Source organism: Neomonachus schauinslandi, chromosome 14 (assembly GCF_002201575.2).
Source record: "Neomonachus schauinslandi chromosome 14, ASM220157v2, whole genome shotgun sequence".
NCBI lineage: Eukaryota > Metazoa > Chordata > Mammalia > Carnivora > Phocidae > Neomonachus > Neomonachus schauinslandi.
This window is the reverse complement of record NC_058416.1, coordinates 47040235-47058897: the sequence shown is the minus strand read 5'-3', so window position 1 is coordinate 47058897 and position 18663 is coordinate 47040235. Positions and strand designations below refer to the sequence as shown.

Here is an 18663-nt window from a genome sequence, read left to right as displayed (position 1 = left end):
ACTATATAATTGCACTTATATGAGGGACCTAGAGTAATCAAATTCAGAGAGACAGGAAGGAGAATGGTGGACACGGCGGGCTGGGGGACAGGGAATGCAGAGGTGTTGTTTGATGCGTACAGAATTTCTGTTTTGCAAAGTGGGAAGAGTTCTGGAGACTGGATGCACAACAATGTGCGTGTACTTAACCCTACTATACACTTTAAAAAGGTTAAAATGGCAAATTTTATGTTATGTATATACTTTGCCATGACTTTTTAAAATGTAGATGTTTTTTAAACAGTAAGTCACCTTCTTTCATGCCATGTACCAGCACTTACACCAGCCGCTAAGTGTGCCATAGAGCTTCCTCATTATTCCCCAATAGTGTAAGAAAATCATATGCACAACGTTTAATAGCTGGACTCTAATAGCTTTTAAAAATTCCCAAAGAGGGACGCCTGAGTGGCTCAGTCAGTTAAGCGGCTGCCTTCAGCTCAGGTCATGATCCCAGGGTCCTGGGATCGAGCCCCACATCGGGCTCCCTGCTCGGCGGAGAGCCTGCTTCTCCCTCTCCCTCTGTCTGCTGCTCTGCCTACTTGTGCTCTCTCTCTATCTCTGTTAAATAAATAAATAAAAACCTTAAAAAAAAAAAAATTCCCAAAGAGATAGGTCATTGAATCAGTACATGCCTTAGTTTATTCATTTGAATAACGGGGGTTGGGGTGTCTGTGCCTCACCCTCTCTTCCGGCTTCAGGGACTCAGAAAAACACTAAAAACACTAAAACCCTCTATTTTCCTTCTTTGCCTGTTGCTTTCTTTTCCCGACAGGTCACAATTTGCTGTGGACGTGCGGACGGCTTCCCCCAGAGGCCTCGTGTTCTACTGGGGCTCTCAGAACTCCTACATGGCGCTGTATCTCTCCAAGGGACGGCTCGTCTTTGCCTTGGGGGCAGGTGGGAAGAAGCTGAGGCTCAAAAGCAGAGAGAAGTGCAACGATGGGCAGTGGCACACGGTGAGAGCCGGGGCTGCGTGAGAAGCCGCCACCGCCGCGGAGTCCCCCCAACTAACCTGGAGAGGGGTCGCAGCCTCCTGCCTGCCGCGGAGCCCAACACTGGCCGAGCTTGTGTGTCCAGAGGCACCGAGCACCCCAGCACCTTGGCAGCGGAGATCGCTCCGCACACCGGGCAAGGAGGTCGTGCGTGGATGTCTCGGTGCCAAGATGGGCTCTATTCACTGCTTCTTCAGTCCCCGCCATGCCTCCCTGGGTTCTGTCCCCTTCCCCTCCCACCCCTGCTGCCTGGACCGTTTCTCTCCGTCAAGACACTGTCCAGGTCTCTGGGACCCCTCTCTGAACCCAGAATGCCTTCTGCATAACACAAGCCTAATTAAAGACCCACATCCCTAGCTTTCCAGATCTTGCCTGAAGGCATCCCAGATTGCAAGAGATACAGGATAAGAGCTGGGATTCAAGGGACCGGCAGGGCCCAGATCATAGGAGCGTTGAAGCCAAGGTGAGGGCTCGGATTTTATTCTGAGTGTCTCTGAAGCTTCGGAAGAATCTTCAACTAAATAAGGAGCATTGCATGAACAGATGGGTATTTTCAAAGCTGTCTTTAGCTGAAGAGATGAAATGGGGATACGAGTGGCAAGATGGACGCCGCTGCCTTCGCTTCAAGAGGCCACGGGGAACATGCACGGAAATAAACTGTCTAGCATGTTCTCCGAAAACCGAGAGGGCTCGCTGAGGGGTCGCATGTAGAGCGTGAGAGAAAGAGGGGTCCGTATCAAGTCCTGTGGTTTGGGGCCAGCCACTGGGACGGCAGAGGGACTGCTACTGAGACACAGAAAATGGGGAGAAGGGGCGTGTGGCCAGGGAAGGAGCAATTTAGAGCTGGGGAAGAGCCAGGGTTCTGCTGTGAACCTCCTAGGGTTGAGTGGCCTGTCAGACATTCAAGCCCACCATTCTAGATAGTAAAGGCCAGAGGTCACAGCTGGGAGTATAAGTTGGGGAGGCATTAGTGAACGGTCTCATAGCCGTGAGATGGAGGAGTCCACCCTAGAGCCCAGGGATCTTGACTTTTAGCTAAGAGTTGAAAATGTGTCCTCCCTTGTTAGTAGAAGAAGTAGCCATGGCCCCTTGCTCCAGGAGCCCTGCCGAAGGACTTTTATTTTTTATTTTTTAATATTTTATCCATTTATATGAGAGAGAGAGAACATGAGGGAGGAAGGAGGAGAGGGGGAGGGAGAGGGACAAGCAGACTCCACACTGAGCATGGAGCCCAAAGCGGGGCTCGATCCCAGGACCCTGAGATCATGACCTGAGCTGAAAACCAGAGTCCGACACTCAACCAACTGAGCCACCCAGGCACACCAAGGAATCCTTCTTTTTTTTTTTTTTAAGATTTTATTTATTTGCGAGAGAGAGAATGAGAGACAGAGAGCATGAGAGGGAGGAGGGTCAGAGGGAGAAGCAGACTCCCTGCCGAGCAGGGAGCCGGACGCGGGACTCGATCCCAGGACCCTGGGATCATGACCTGAGCTGAAGGCAGTCGCTTAACCAACTGAGCCACCCAGGGGCCCAGGAATCCTTCTTATAAAGCTCACTTTTCTAGCTTACTGTCTTCAATATCTAACATAATCTCACAAAATGGTGATGATGATGACAATACTAGGGAAAAAATTTCTGATCTTTTAAAGCTCCTTGAAGAAACAGAAAAACATTGTTATAAAAAATGTCCAGTGACCAGTAATAAAATACATCACCAATTGTCAGAGGTAAAACATGATTAATATATTTTCTTTACTCTTAAGGTGGTGTTTGGGCAAGATGGAGAGAAGGGGCACTTGGTTCTGGATGGTCTGAGGGCCCAGGAGGGAAGTTTGCCTGGAAATACCACTATCAGCCTCAGAGCACCAGTTTACCTGGGATCATCTCCCTCAGGGAAGCCAAAGGTAAGTAGTTATGCTTCATCAACACATGGAAAGATGCTCAGCATCACTAATCATGAGACAAATGCAAATCTAAAGCATAACGAGATCTCACCTCACCCCTGTCAGAATGGCTGTTATCAAAAAGACAAGACATAACGAGTGTTGGTGAGGATGTGGGGGAAAGGGACCCTCGTGCACTGTTGGTGGGAATGCAGACTGCTGCAGCCACTCTGGAAAACAGGATGGAGGTTCCTCAGAAAATTAAGAATAGGAATTCCATACAATCCAGTAATTCTACTGATGAGTATTTACCCAAAGAAAATGAAGAAAGACACTAATTCAAAAAGAAATATACACCCCTACATTTATTGTAGCATTATTCACAATAGCCAAGATATGAAAGCAACCCAAATGTCCACTGATAGATGAATGGATAAAGAAGATGTGATACACACACACACACATACACACACAGAGGAATATTACTCAGCCATAAAAAAGAATGAAATCTGCCATTCGTAACAACAGAGCTGGACCTAGAGGCTATCTTGCCAAATGAAATAAATCAGACAAATACCATATGATTTCACTGATACGTAGAATCTAAAAAACAAAACGTGAACAAACAAGCAAAAAAGAAACAGACTCATAAATACAGAGAACAAACTGGTGTTGGCAGAAGGGGAGGTGGGGATGGGCCAAATAGGAAAAAGGGATTAAGAGATCAAACTTCCAGTTGTAAAATAAATAAGTCATGGGGATGAAAAGTACAGCAGGTTCATGGTCAATAATATTGTAATAACTTTGGTGATGGACGGTAAGTACACTTAGCATGGTGAGCATTTGGTGCAAAAGAAAATAGTTACGTTTTAAAACCATATATAAAAATAATTCACCTTATGATGTAATTATGAAGGTGGTCAAAAGGTACAAACTTCAGTTATAAAATAATTAAGTCCTGGGGATATAATGTACAACATGGTGACCATAGTTAATAATACTGTATTACATATTTGAAAGTTGCTAAGATAGTAAATCATAAAAGTTCTCATCACAAGAAGAAAAAGATTTGTAACTATGTGTAGCAATGGATGTTAACTAGACTTATTGTGGTAATCATACCACTATATACATTATACATAAATATATATATATGTAGAGAGAGAGAGAGAGAATCACTATGTTGTATACCTGAAAATAACGTTATGTGTCAATTATATCTCAATTAAAAACATTTTAATATATAATCATTATAATTATATAAGATACAAGATATTCAAGAATCTGAAATATTTTAAATAATTTTTTAAAATACCTAATTAATGTCCCAAAGCCCACAGAGAATAATCCCCATTCCTAACCCTTCACTTTTTTTTTTTTTTAAGATTTTATTTATTTATTTGACACAGAGAGATAGCAAGAGAGAGAGCACAAGCGGTGGGGGTGGCAGGCAGAAGGAGATGGAGAGGGAGAAACAGGCTCCCTGCTGAGCAGGGAGCCTGATGTGGGGCTCGATCCCAGGACCCTGGGAAGGCAGACGCTTAACCCACTGAGCCACCCAGGAACCCCCCCAACCCTTCACTTTTAAGGTTCAGCTTGACACACAGGCCTGGAGGAATGAATCTAGGGCTTCTCCATGGCTTTATAGATAGGAATCTGTTAGTTTCTCTTCCAGGGAATGCAGAAACATAGGTTTTAGGTTGTAGATGGCGATTTTTGTTTAAGATAATGTTTTCCAAACTTTAGCAATTTGTGTCACCTTCATCATCTTTGCCAAACACAGGTAAAAAAATTACTTAATTGCTTGCTCTTGGTCAACTCACTAAGTTTTGTTGTTTTTGTTTTGTTTTGTTGGGTTGTTTTGTTTTGTTTTGTTTTGTTTGTTTTTGCATGTGCTTGTTGGGGGGAGAGGGGCAGAGAGAGGATCTTCAGCAGGCTCCACGCCCAGCACAGAGCCAGAGGCAGGGCTCGATCTCACAACCCTGAGATCATGACCTAGCCAAAGTCAACAGTGGGACACTTAATCAACTGAGCCACCCAGGCGCCCCAAATTTAAGTTTATTTTTAAAGGATGTTTTTGTCTCCCCATAAATGGAAACCCAGTATTTTTTATCATAAAGAGTAGGTAACCATAAATATAAATATATATAAACAAAACAGTGTTATTAAAGTCTGGTCAGATAGTGTGCCTATACTCCATTTGGAGAAAAAAAAGAGTTTGACAAGTGATCGTTATATTAGGTAATTATAAGTGGCATTTAAGACATAATAACGCAAAACTAGAATGTGTTCCTTGTCTTAATCAGAAAGTTAGAAAGGGAAGTGAAAAAGAACTAACTTAATAAGTGAATATGTGTTTTAATGTTATTTGGTGTCTGAAATAAAATTATCTCAAGAACCAAACTTAGGAAAGTGCCAAGGTTTCGATGTGGCCATGGCTCCAAGGCTGGGCTCCGTGAGTGCCCTGTCCCTCCTCTCTCCTCCGATGCCAACAGAGCCCCCACCTCACCTGCCTTACATGGGGCACCACACGCAGCTGTCTCTCTTCTCCCTGATTTGCCTTTCGCTCCCACACAGTGAAGGAAGATGGTCCTGTCGACAGTTCAGGCCTAGGACCGCCCTCGCCTGAATGTGCTGCCCCACGCTCAGCCCCTCTTGCCCCTTTCCTCGGGGCTGCTGGCCCGTCCTGCTGTGATGTTTGCTTGCAGTGAGGGAGGAAGGGCCAAGACTCAAATCTGGGCCTGGAAATGGACATAATTAGAAGAGGAAATTTCAGCCAACTTCGATTCTAGGCGGTCAGGCTGACCTAGCCTCGGCCGCTATGTCTCAGCCTGGGCATAGGCTCAGCCTGGCCCACCTGAGTTTTGCACTGGGGTTTGGGCCAAAGCCCCAGCAAGTCAGAAAGTATTGTTTTGCTTTATTTTATATTATACATGTAATATACATATATATATAATATATAATATAGTTATATATAATCAGTATATATTAATAATGTACATAATAATACATATGTATTATATGTAATGAATATCATATAATATAGTGTAATATCTATGTGATATATGGTATAATACATATATAATAGATAACATTAATTGCCAAAGAGAATCCTCAATGTTAATGTTTGCTTTTCTGTAACCTCTATACCTGTTTCCCTCTCAGAGAAATCACAGGGTGGGTAGCTATTCAAGAGCACAATATGGGTATTCTTTTGACCTGAATAAGTCACACTCAGCATCGTAATATACGGGACAGCCCATCGTACTCCATGTACATCACTCTTATAAACCAAGCTTCTTTTTGCAGCATTCCTCCCCCTTGAGGGTGCAAACCATGGACTACTCTCCTCCATATCCTTTCAGAGGGCAGGCAACATCCAATCAGCGTCTGCCTCTGAAACCAAAACCTGCAGTCTGCCATTAGGGATCCAGTGTTAGGTGATGACCTTCCCTGGACAGTCTGAGCTTGGTTTCGGATGCAGGCTCTTCATTGTATTAGATGGTAAATCTTAAGAAACTAAAAATTTCTTTTTTTTTTTTTTTTTAAAGATTTTATTGATTTATTTGAGAGAGAGAGAATGAGAGAGAGCACGAGAGGGGGGAGGGTCAGAGGGAGAAGCAGACTCCCCGCCGAGCAGGGAGCCCGATGCGGGACTCGATCCAGGGACTCCAGGATCATGACCTGAGCCGAAGGCAGTCGCTTAACCAACTGAGCCACCCAGGCGCCCGAAACTAAAAATTTCATCACCGAGTCCAGTTGGTAGTTTATTGTTGATAATATGCGTCTCTAATATCACCATGTCTTAAAATTATCATATACTGTATCTGTTGTATAGGATACCAGAGTCCTAAAAGCATTTATTCTGGAAGGGAGTTTAAGGATTTTATTCAGTGATTCTTTCTTTTTTTTTTTTTTTGAAAGTTTCTTAAAAGTTACAGTCTTTCTTCCCAGAAAAATGCACATACAGAGAACATAGGTATATAATTTAAGGGATCACAGAATCCCCAGAGGTGCGTCCTTGGGCCCTAAGTGAGGAGACCTTGTTCCAGGCCACCTGTAGGTGCTCCACGCATGCCCCCGATGCTGTGCATTGTGTCTTATTTTAACTCCACAGCATTCGTGATTTGTTGGTGGTGCACTGAGCCCAACAATATAGGAAGCTTTTTTACACTTTATTATTTTTGGAATGTTTTGGCCTCTTTTTCAGTCAGCTGCCCTGCATTAAGCAATCACATAGGCTCATGAAAACTTCAGAAGTGGTTTGTACCTGCAAAGAGACGGTGAGCTAAGTACACCGTAAGGCAGAAATTTCCCCTGTTACAGCCCCGTCTGTGCGGACCAGGGTTAGGTCCCTGACCAGCACTGGCCAGCAGCCTCCACCGCCCCTGCCCTCTGCACACACACCGCTTGGTTTGGTGGCCCCCTCAAACTTCAGCCACCCACCGGACATCTGGTATGCAGGTTTTTCTTGGCAGTGTGGGCAGGGAGCCAAATACAACCGTCAGGCCCACCTGTCTCGGGCAGGTTGGTTGAATCCCCCTACCTGCCTGCTTTTGCAGACAACTGCCCTGCCCTTAACCTTGGCTGCCCCAGTGTGTCTGGGAGGTGTGGCTTAATGCAGTTTGCTTTCTCTTCCGCTTGGTTGCAGAGCCTCCCCCAAAACAGCTTTGTGGGATGCCTGAGGAACTTTCAGTTGGATCTGAAACCCCTGGACACCCCTTCTGTGAGCGTTGGTGTGTCCCCCTGCGTGGGTGGCTCTTTGGAGAAAGGCATTTATTTCTCCCGGGAAGGAGGTCATGTCATCCTAGGTAAGGGGCAGTTCGGAAGAGTTTATGTCTTGGAGTCTGAAGAACTCGGTCCTTTTTCTTGAATTATGATGTTCTAATTTTTTTTTCTTTTGAAAGCTAACTCTGTGCTGTTGGGGCCCGAATTTAAGCTGGTCTTCAGCATTCGCCCAAGAAGCCTCACTGGCATCCTAATACACGTCGGGAGTCAGCCGGGGAGGCACTTATGTGTTTATATGGAGGCCGGAAAGGTGCGTACCGTGTGATGACAGGGTCTGTGGGTTTCCGTTAGAACCACCTTCATTTCCGGAGACCACAGCAGGGGGCGTTGTGAGAGTGGGATCCCATCTTGTTTTTTGTTTTGTTTTGTTTTGTTTTTTTTAAAGATTTTATTTATTTATTTGAGAGAGAGAGCATGAGAGGGAGGAGGGTCAGAGGGAGAAGCAGACTCCCTGCCGAGCAGGAAGCCCGATGCGGGACTCGATCCCGGGACTCCAGGATCATGACCTGAGCCGAAGGCAGTCGCTTAACCAACTGAGCCAACCAGGCGCCCGATCCCATCTTGTTTTAAGAGACCTGATTTCAGGGCTAACTTACTGTTTTCCTTTAGCAAGTCAGTTGGTCATCATGTTTCCTGTTCATCATCTTTAAACCTGGGAAAACTCAAACAAGCCGGGCTGAATTCTACCTGCACCACTTAGTTATATGGCCCTAGGGAAGCTACTTAACCTACTTCAGACTCACTTTCTTTATCTTTAAAATGTGGATGATAATGCTTATATCTTAGGGCTTTTGTCAAGAGAATAGGACTGTCATATACTCAATAAATGTTCATTTTTCTCTCTTCCCCCTCACCCTTGTCACATCTCTACTTTTATTCATAAGGGCAGTGCCAGGAGTTGTGGGATAGATGTTCTCAACAGCTGTCTACACCAGGTCTATGCCCAACAGCTGTCTACACCAGGTCTATGCCCAACAGCTGTCTACACCAGGTCTATGCCCAACAGCTGTCTACACCAGGTCTATGCCCATGGCTTGGTGTCTACTGAGTCAGTTTCAGATTTCCCTTATGGTCCCTATACCACCCACCAGCATCTCTGGCCTCTGCAGCCAGGCTGGGCCCTTGGTCTGCTCCCCAGGCTTCCTTTGGCTTGGCATGGGATTCTCTTTCAGGGTAGCCTTCTGTGGCCTCCTGCCCATCCCTCATGGGCCTGGTCAATACCCTACTCTCACCACTGGAGTCCTGTCTCTTTCCTTTTCAAAACCTCTTTTAAAAACCAAATCCTTCCAGGAAGGCCTCAAGGCAAAGAGCAAATCATGATAATGTTAAAGAGAAAAAATTCAACTGAGTGAATTCGAGGATCTCGTTGACGTTATTAATCGAGTCATGAATCAGGCAGCATCCCATTTAGCAAGTAGAGGAGGGCTCTGAGTTGTACAAAATGGAAGGGTTTTATAGGAATGAGGGTGGGGCAAGGAAGTCATTAGAAAAGAAAAGAAAGGATTCTTCCAGGCAAGGTCACCTTCCATTAGGGGAAGGGCAGGGGGTCTTAGTAGGTGGATTACCTCACCTAACTTTCAGGGTGGGGTTGGGGGCGTGGTGCTGGAGAAGGCCCATGTGACAGATTACAATGTCATGGGTGCTGTTCAGAAACTTCCTGACTGATCTATTGAGACTACGTTTCTAGGGGAGGTTGAGACGTTACTTAGGTTAGGTCTTCAGCACTGGTTTGATGAATTGCCTTGAGTGGCTCCTTTCTGGGCCTGTGTTTTTCTGTTTAGCCATAATAAGCAGTTTTCCTTCACCTCTACCCTTCCACAGCTTATTAACGGTGAGGAGAAAACTCCCAGAAGAAGATAAAAGAGCCCAAACTCCTAGAACTCTTTGTATTTGAGATGCAGCCTTTAAGTCTGAGCAAGGCCTCAGGCCAGAGGCAGGAGCAGCTTGCTGGCCTGGAGAGAAGGCTGGCTTTTCAGGGGACGGGAGGGGCTCCAGGAGGGCTTCTGGAGAGGAAACAATCACGCACACAAAAATCGAGACCTGATGACCTTCGTAACGGCAGTGACATTGTTTAGCTGGAAAATTGCCTGAGATTTGGCAGCACTGGCTAGCTACATGCAAATTAATGCAAATTAGTTACCAGCTCGCTTATTTTTGTCCTCGCATTCGTTCACCTTGCTTCAGCCCTTGGCCTTGGCCCAGAGAGTGGGCATGCTGAATTCTACACCCTAGCATGAGTGCCGGACCCCTGCTGCGTGCCCAGTCAAATGCCATCCATGAGCTCACTAAATTCCTTGAACAAGACCCCTGTGTAAGGCATGCATTCATGGAATTCTTATAATTGTCTGGGCCTTGCAGCACGGTGTGCGTGCGCCTCAGCCAGCATTTTTGCCTTCCAAATCTCACATCCTTCTAAACAGAGCCACCGTCACGTATTAATAGCTGAGGAGGGTCTTCAGTGCTCGTCAGTGCCCTCTGAGCTCAGCCTGACAGGGGAGGGGTTGGGATTGGGAGGACAGGGCTCATGGCCTTTGGCAACAGCTTCAGGCTGGGCCCTGGGTTTGCAGCTTGCTTGCCTAGGAGGGATGCAGCCGAGAGATTCTTGCAAACACTGGCCCCCCGTATGGTCACCTGGTATGGGAGGGGGCTTATGTCTAAAGTGCTTCGGGGCTGGCGCGGTGGGAGGGGTCGGGAAGGGAAGAAGCCAGGGAAGTTGGCTCTACCAGCCCTTCTGAAGGGAAAATGCACGTGTGTTCCAGGTCACGGCCTCTGTGGACAGTGAGGCAGGTGGGATCTTGACATCGGTGACACCAAAGCGGTCTCTGTGTGATGGACGGTGGCACTCCGTGACAGGTACGATGTCCGGTGGCCTGTTGTTCACCCGCTGAAACAGTCTCCCTTTCCTTCTGGACTTGAATGTCCCAGAGGCAGCCTCAGCTCCTCAATCCATTAGTGTCTGACCAGGCTCAGCCCCGGTGGGTTAACAACGGTGAGAACAGGTCCATTGTCAGCCCCAGCTGTACCACTGCCATTCGGGGTTGCTGCAGCCCGTCCTCCGTCGCCTTCAGAGGATTTTCTTTTTTCTTTTCTTTCCTTTCCTTTCCTTTCCTTTTTTCTTTTCTTTCTCTCTCTCTCTCTTTCTTTCTTTCTTTTTTAGCTCAGAAAACTGATAAGCTCTGTTTGTTTTCAAGGCAGTGTAACATTATGATTTAGATTTTGGCTCTGAAATCAAAACGAACAAAGGTCAAATCTCAGTTCCGGCCCATACCTGAGTGACCTTGGGCAAGCCACTTAATTGCTCTTTATCTTCAGTTTCCTTCTCTGCACAATGGAGGGAAAAGTAGCGTCCACCTCCCGGGGTGAAAATCAAATGGGATAATGTATGTAAAGCGCGCAGCAGGGTCCAATATGTAGTAAGTGCCCAGTAAGTATTTGCTCTTACTATTGTTGAAGTTCATTGTTGGGCTATTTTTTTCAGCCACTATTTAATATTACAACAAGCGATGTAGATACACCACTGAGTGGAGAACAGGCATAGCCTCCCAAACCAAATCTGCTGTTTTATGAATAACCTGGGCACGTTAGTTTGGAGATACATTAAACCACATTGGCTAAAATACCTTTTATAAAAAAACTAGTCTCTCCCTGTCTAATTGGAATGCTAACTCCATGGCGATTAGTTACAATTGTTAATATTGGAGGAATTTTATTTGGAGGGTCAAAAGCGACTCCGTTTTTAGAATCAGCGTCTCCCTGGAAAGAAGCTAAGATCGCATGAAATAAACATGGCCTCTGGAGCGGAGGGTCGGAATTCCCAACTCATTCAACTTACAACCAAGCTGTCTTGTCAGGCTCCTCAATGCTTGAGAGTCATAGTGTATTCTCTGGGAAAGAAGAGTAATCATATCTTCCTCACAGATTCATTTTAAGGATTAAGTTCTGTAATATATGTGGAACACCTAAATACCACTTGGTGTGGAGAAATCAGTTGCATTTGAGTCTAGGTTGGCCGAATTCCTACCAACAGCGCTCTCATGGGAATGAGTTGAGCAGAAGCCCGTGGTGACACCCTAGCTTAGACATGAAACATTGGGCAGGGCTCTCCTCGGGGGACCGACCTGACGAGCTTCCTTTTCCCCCAGTCACCATAAAACAACACATCCTACACCTGGAGCTGGACGCAGAGAATAGCTACACAGCTGGACGGCTCCCCTTGCCACCTGCCAGCAATCCTGAGCCACTACACATTGGAGGTGTCCCAGGTAACTCTCGTCTTAGCTTCTTCTACACCTGTGTTGCCCCACGTCAGCTCTTAACATGTCCATCTTAACCCAGCAAACCCAGTGCCCCTCCCCATGGGTGATTAGCTGGGCAGCGGTTGGCTGGATGGTGGAGACAGAGAGGCCCTTTGCTCCAACACATGGGAAAACCCAATTGCTAGCAATGGGCACACTGTCTAGCCCGGGCCATCTTACTGCTGCTGCTTCTGTCCCAAGCCTATCATTTATAAGCCCCTCTTAAGAGGCTGCATTAACCTAGAAGCCTGATATCAGCAAAGAATCAGGAAAGGGGCTGAGAAACTGGTCTCTCCTCTCTAGGTGTTTAGTTTTGCTGGTGAGTTAAGCTTTGGGGGGCCAGAATGGGAGGACCATGCAGGTTCTGGAATTTTGCCTGGAAGGAGCCTTGTCATTCTGCCTTCTTTTATGTTCCTCCAAATGATTTGTTAATTTTATGGGTCTTCCATGACCCATAAAAAGCACAAGAGTTCAGAGTTATTATTTATTGATTGGGGCTGTGGAATTGGCTCCTTTGAAGAACTTGAAGAGTAGCCTTGTTGCTGATTTATCACAGCAGGCTGGGGTGTGGGGGGCCAGCTCAAAGGAGGAGGTGACCAGGTGGCCCGAGACCCTCGGTCCCTTGAGCTCGAAGAAGACTATTTTTTAAATTGGGTACATTCACTTGACAGTATGAATTATCCACTGAATGCCTCTTCTTTTCTCTTGAAGCCGGTTTGAAGACACTGAAGCTCCCGGTGTGGAAATCATTTTTTGGCTCTCTGAAGAATGTTCAAGTGAACCACGTTCCCATCCCTGTCACAGAAGCCGTGGGCACCCAGGGGACTGTCAGTCTGAATGGCTGTCCTGACCACTAACTCAAACCCATCACACAGCAAGGGAAGTCACCTCCAAGAGCCCAGTTCCCCAACACACCTCTCTCTCTCCCCGCAGGATCGTTCTTGACTTAAGACACCCTCTAGACCGGGTTGCTAGCAAGTCTCATTTTGAATTCTGACCACCCATACTCATCATCTTGGCACTCAGTGCTCCATGTGTATTTTACATAGAAATCCCATTTCTTGAAGATGATGAACAAATTGTTACACGCTTTTGGTAATGTCCTTTCCCACTAAAAATGAAATGTCTTTTAAAGAACATTATCTTCCACCTGTTAAAAAAAAATAAATATCTTTTAAAGCACTTTAAAAACACAAAAATTGTACATGTGTTAAGGGGTTATAACTTATGGGGTTAAATAAAGGCAGTGTACTCTTTAAATGATGATGTTTTATTAGCATTAAACCAATGGCTCGATGGGCATTGTTAATTGTACTAATTCCTCCGCACGTGTTCAGTGGGCCACCTACAACACAGTTTTCTGCAGGTGATCGTTACGCACATACCGGTAAGGTACCGTGTGTGCTCAATGTTGGACACACAATCAGGCACAAAAAGTAATTCCTACCCTGAGGGAATATGCAGTCCTACTGGGGAGACACACAATTATTCATAAAATAGTAAATAACTAACAAACTGAATTAATGAACCTCTATTTCCCTTTGGTTTCCCACGTACAGTCTGCTACCAACCAAGTCTCAATTATGATTATCAATTCCTTGAGGGCAAAGACTGTCTAGGAGGGAGCTGAGATGGCTATACATCCTATAATTAGAGCTTTGCATGACAAGCTAACATATAAGAAGGAGGACTTGCTTCTGGTTTTACCGACAAAATAATGAGCCATGCACTAGACCACTATTATTACCCAGCACCACTCTTCCTAATGAAGAAGATTATGTAAGCATTTTTGTCTTCTCCATGGTATTTGCCCCTCAGAAGAAAAATAATAATTCTGAAATTTGGACATAGTAATCCTATATGGTATCCTTGTTGCTCCCTGCCCTCCCCCCTCTGAAATGGAGCCACACTCCCTTCAACCCCGTGCTCTTCACACTGCAGGCCTGCGGGCGTGGTTTCTAGCTACCATACCTACGCAACTGTGGAATAGTCTCCTGGGGAGGTAGCAAGTTCCCCATCACAGAGGGCATTCAACAGAGGCTGGCTGGTGGGCATTAGGGTTGCTGTGCTGACTCAGACATTGAATTGCACGACCTTAAGTTAGGTGTTTTCTGAAAACATTTGACTTCCCAATGAAAACTTCATCAGGCGATCACCACCACCCAGACACTGAGTCTGCATGAAGAGCCTCCATTTTACCTGCCTTGGCACCAGCTACACTAAATGGGTGGTTCTCTCTTCCGGCTTCCTGGTGTTAATCTAACTGAAAGTGATTTATTAGTGCTGATTATTCATTAGCACTTCCTAGGTTCATTAGAAAGGGACAGCGAATCCACTGACACCACCGGTTTTCCTTCCCTTTGGTAGTAGCTTGAAGACCAGCTGTCCCTCTGCCTTATCCGAGTGTCATCCCTGCCACCAGAAGGCAGCCAAGGGTGTCACAGATGGAATTACAGTTAAGGAAACAGCCCTCGGCGTGCCCCTTCCCAGACTGTACATGCGTGTTCTCTGAAAGGAATGTTTACAGCTCCTCAACTGAACCATCGTGGAAATTCTTTGTAAACCGTAAAGTGCCATACAAATATTATCACTGGTGTCTTCTTCCTGGCTCAAAGTCCCTCCCGGATTGGGCTGACCTTGAGGTAGGAGGCTCTGGAGGGACAGTAGGCTCGCTGACCGTGACAGGTCCACAGTTGGTTTCATTTTGGTCCAGGAGGGTGGGGGAGGGTGAGAAACCCGGACTGTGAGAAGACCAACAGCACAGCACAACAATCTGGACAACAGTCACTTCCGGGGGCATCACGTGACTATGAAGCAGTCACGTGTCTTCATGGGCTGCTTCCTTTAGCACCTCCCAGGGCACCTCCTGACCTCACTTCTCAGTACGAGGGTTGTTGAGCTTTTGTCACATTCACAGTCACCCCCTGGCAGAGGACATTGGCCCTGAGCAGAACATGCTGACATTTCCTTCCTCCCAGGTGGGAAGTGGTCTCACTTCGCCACAGAGAACTTTGACTCAGTTCCGTTCTGCCCACTCCCCTGGTGATGTTGTACCACAAAATCCCCAGGCCGCATTTTCTGCCCTCCCAACCACATGGACTCCTGTCTCTCTCCCAGCTCCCTGGTCTCCAACTTCAGGTGGGTCGGTGCTAGCCCAGATAGACCAGATTCTTTCTTAGGAATGATGGCCTAAAGCCAGCAATTGAATACAAATGGCATCTATGTTCACTATAGAAAAATCAGAATAGGCAGAAAGGCATGAAAATCACCCATAGCTCATCACTCAAATCTGTAGGTCTTTAGTACTACGTCTGTATTCTTTTTAAATGCACATGTATTTCCTTACAAAACTGCAGTCATACTGTATATATTTTTTTATGGTTTTAAAAAGTATATGGTGAATTTTCCCGGGTCTTTGACTCTAGGACATGCCATCACATGAATTTATCATAATGTATTTAACCAACCTCCAACCACTTAGACCACGGGGTTGTTTCAACTTTTTGTGATTATAAGCAACGCTAGAATGAAGATGTCACGGAAGACAAACTCATTTATTTGTTTTCTTATTCTCAGAAGTAGAACTAGGAAAGGGGAGGAACACTTTTATGTTTGTGGCTATAACTGTTGCCATGTCGTTTCCTCAAAGGTTACGTATCTGCTTACATTCGCATCTTCTTGAACTGACCGTAGGGTCTGATGCCACCAACTATAAACTCACTGCCATCTGGCCCTGGTCTTCAAGACGGGGAGCAGCTGTTGAAGCACGCCAGCTCACACACGGCCACCGTGCTCCAGGCCCATCTGAGCCCAAATCCCAGCACCTGGAAATGCACGGTCAGCTCCTGGGCTCTGATGGGGAATTCTGCACAACACCTGAAGCCTTAAAACACGGGCCGTTCTATCACTTGCCCCTAAGAACTAGTGCTGAGCTGCAGAGAGCCAGCTCTGCAGAATGTGTTAGTCTCAGAGAGCTCCAAACCAGGGCCAGGCCTGGCACCTGCTTCCAGAAAGGAGCAAGGCCCTCATCCGAGTCCTGAAGAACGTACGTCCTGAAGAACGTACTGTGCTCTCTGGGCAGCCACCGGACCTCAGCCACAGGTCCAGCCAGCGGCTACTTCCTCCTCCATCTTGTAAGTTTGCTTTCGTTGTGATTGAAACTTTAATAAGGATTCGCTGAGGCAAAATGTCTGGGGTTTAAATGGGTAGAAGCTCGAGCCCCCATCCCTCTCCTCACCCTGCCCCTCCCCCCACAACGGAGAAATCCACAACAGAAACTCTTTTTTCCTAACATGAGTGATAATGGTAATAATAGCACGACAATAGCACCAGTGGTAGGTGACAGATGTGTCATGTTTCCAGTTCCCTAATTTGCCAAACAATATAACTTAATTCCTCAGCATTGAAATGCGAGCATAATGTCTGCATGCCTGCGTGTGGAAAGCAGAGACCAAATTGGAATATCTCTGTTAATCATCCTCGAGGTGAGGAACAATTATTCTCCCAGAGGGCAGGGTCCTGAGATGATGAATACTATTTACTGAAAATGGTTTTTTCCCCTTTGTTCATAAAGACTTCTATGACCTCAGAATGTGAAGTGTACCTTTCCACTGCCAGAAGGTTTTAGTCCCCATAAATTTTGAATGTGTGGTTTATTTTACTCTACATGGAATCCTTGATAAAATGAGAATTGAGAATTTCAGAGGGTGAAGGCCTGGAACTTTCTGCAGCATTTCTTGGTCTTCCCGAATGCACACAGCACAGCGTACACTTACTGATTAAACCATCCCTGGCTCAAAAGGCTTTTGCTTATTAATCAGTAATGTTAATCATTTCACACTCAGGGAGCGTGCATTCCTGGACAGATCGAATGGGGCTGGGTATCCGGTGACGTAGCTTGGCATGTTGTCCATTCAAAAGACAAATGTCAGTGGGTACTTACTATTCCTATAGGAAATAAGCTTCCTCAGAAGCCGTCTGTGCTCTGAAAAATAAGTGAGCATATCTAGCATTCAACTGCAGTGCCGTCCACAGAGAATGCGATCCTTACTGTCATGTTTTTGGGATGTCCTCGGTGAGGCGGAGGCCTCTCTTGCGGGCTGAGGCGCCGTGGGACTTCTAGTTGCTTCCTGAACCAAAATGTCCAGCTGCTGATGAGACAGCTCCTGACAAGTCCGGATCCCAGTGGGGTTTGTCTCCTGCTCTACTGTTCCCCATAATCCATCTCTTCCCACTTCCTCACAATTAGAGGGAAGCCCCTCGGAAAAGCCACCCCCCCCACCTTCACGAAAAACCTTTGCTCTTGGAAGTCATGTGAATCTGAGCCACTTTTTGCTCTCTTGGGCCTATAATTTCAGTGGAGTTTCAGGCATGCAAGCTTTCTGTCAGATGGTTTAGAATATTCTAGAAGTTTGAGGGACAAAAATTATATCCCTTACTTCACAAAGCTTCTCAGAAAGTTTAATGAGATGATGAATATAAACTGTTTTAGCACGTCGTTGTGGGTGTTACCTACTCTTAACAATGTAAAACAGGGAATAGACGTATCAGAAGTTGGATGCTTCCTTATGCCTTTAGTTTTTTTCTAGGAAAGGAATTCAAATGCCCAAGAGTATGGAAGCCAGAAACCTAATGAGGAAATTTCCTATTCTATTTGTGGCTTATGTTTATCACTTTTCCTGATTTGCCATTCCAGGGAGACAGTAGAGGAAGTCAACTTCCCCCTGTGTTTCTAGCACTGCTGTGTACGCAAGCATATATTTCAGGGGAAGAAAGTGTAGTAGACGTGGCCTGTCGCCAGCTCATATCCCTTCACTCTCCCCCCTGCAGGGCTAGACACCCTGACTTCCAAATGCCAGCACCCCTATTTCTTTGAGGCCTTCCTTTGATTGCCGAAGTCAGCTGTGTCCACTCGTGCAGCCAGCTGCGCAGGATTAAGGCCCCAGGTGTGCCCCTTACCAATGACTCCTGGGACTTGGTGTCTTTTTCCCACCAGTTTTGGAAGCACGTGTTCTATACTGGTTGCCTGAGTTTCTCCAGCAGGATTCCTCTCCAATCGCCCAGAATGGAAACCGGCTTGGAGAGCTCACTTCATCGGCTGCCTTCCCTTCTGTGTCTTCCTCCTTCCCTTTCCTCCCTCGTTACTGGTGTTTCTGTCACCTCCTAACTAAACTACCTGTACTCAAATTCTTGTTCAGCTCAGCTTCAGGGGACCCCAAACTTTAGGCACCCTCTAAAGAGTAGATCTTGTCCTAAGTTTTCTTTTTTTAACATTTTATTTATTTATTTGACAGAGAGTGAGAGAACACAGGCAGGGGGAGTGGGAGAGGGAGAAGCAGGCTTCCCGCGGAGCAGGGAGCCCAACTGGGGGCTCGATCCCAGGACCCTGGGATCATGACCTGAGCTGAAGGCAGACGCTTAACCAACTGAGCCACCCAGGCGCCCCATAGATCTTGTCCTAAGTTTTGACTATACTCCTTGTGTTTTCTAGCTGTGCTCTCTGTGAGTGTAAAGAACCCACAGAACCGGATGCCCTAAAACTCGAACCACAGTTGTTGCAATGCCATGACAGCACTGAGATAGAAGAAGATTACTGGGACCCACAAAGATTCACCTCCCCACTCCCCCACATGCCTTGTGCAAAATGATAATGCATTTGGAGAAGCC

At 46.2% G+C, this 18663-nt stretch overlaps 1 protein-coding gene across 1 annotated transcript in view; it reads left to right on the top strand.

The window, feature by feature from the left end:
* LAMA3 (laminin subunit alpha 3) overlaps window positions 1-13293 on the top strand; it is a 77529-nt gene extending 64236 nt beyond the window's left edge. The window contains 7 exon segments of the mRNA XM_021686060.2: window positions 812-995; window positions 2795-2935; window positions 7566-7725; window positions 7822-7952; window positions 10462-10555; window positions 11845-11964; window positions 12709-13293. Coding sequence (XP_021541735.2) covers window positions 812-995; window positions 2795-2935; window positions 7566-7725; window positions 7822-7952; window positions 10462-10555; window positions 11845-11964; window positions 12709-12854 — 976 coding nt within the window. The 3' untranslated portion in view covers window positions 12855-13293.
* The last annotated feature ends 5370 nt before the right edge of the window (window positions 13294-18663 follow it).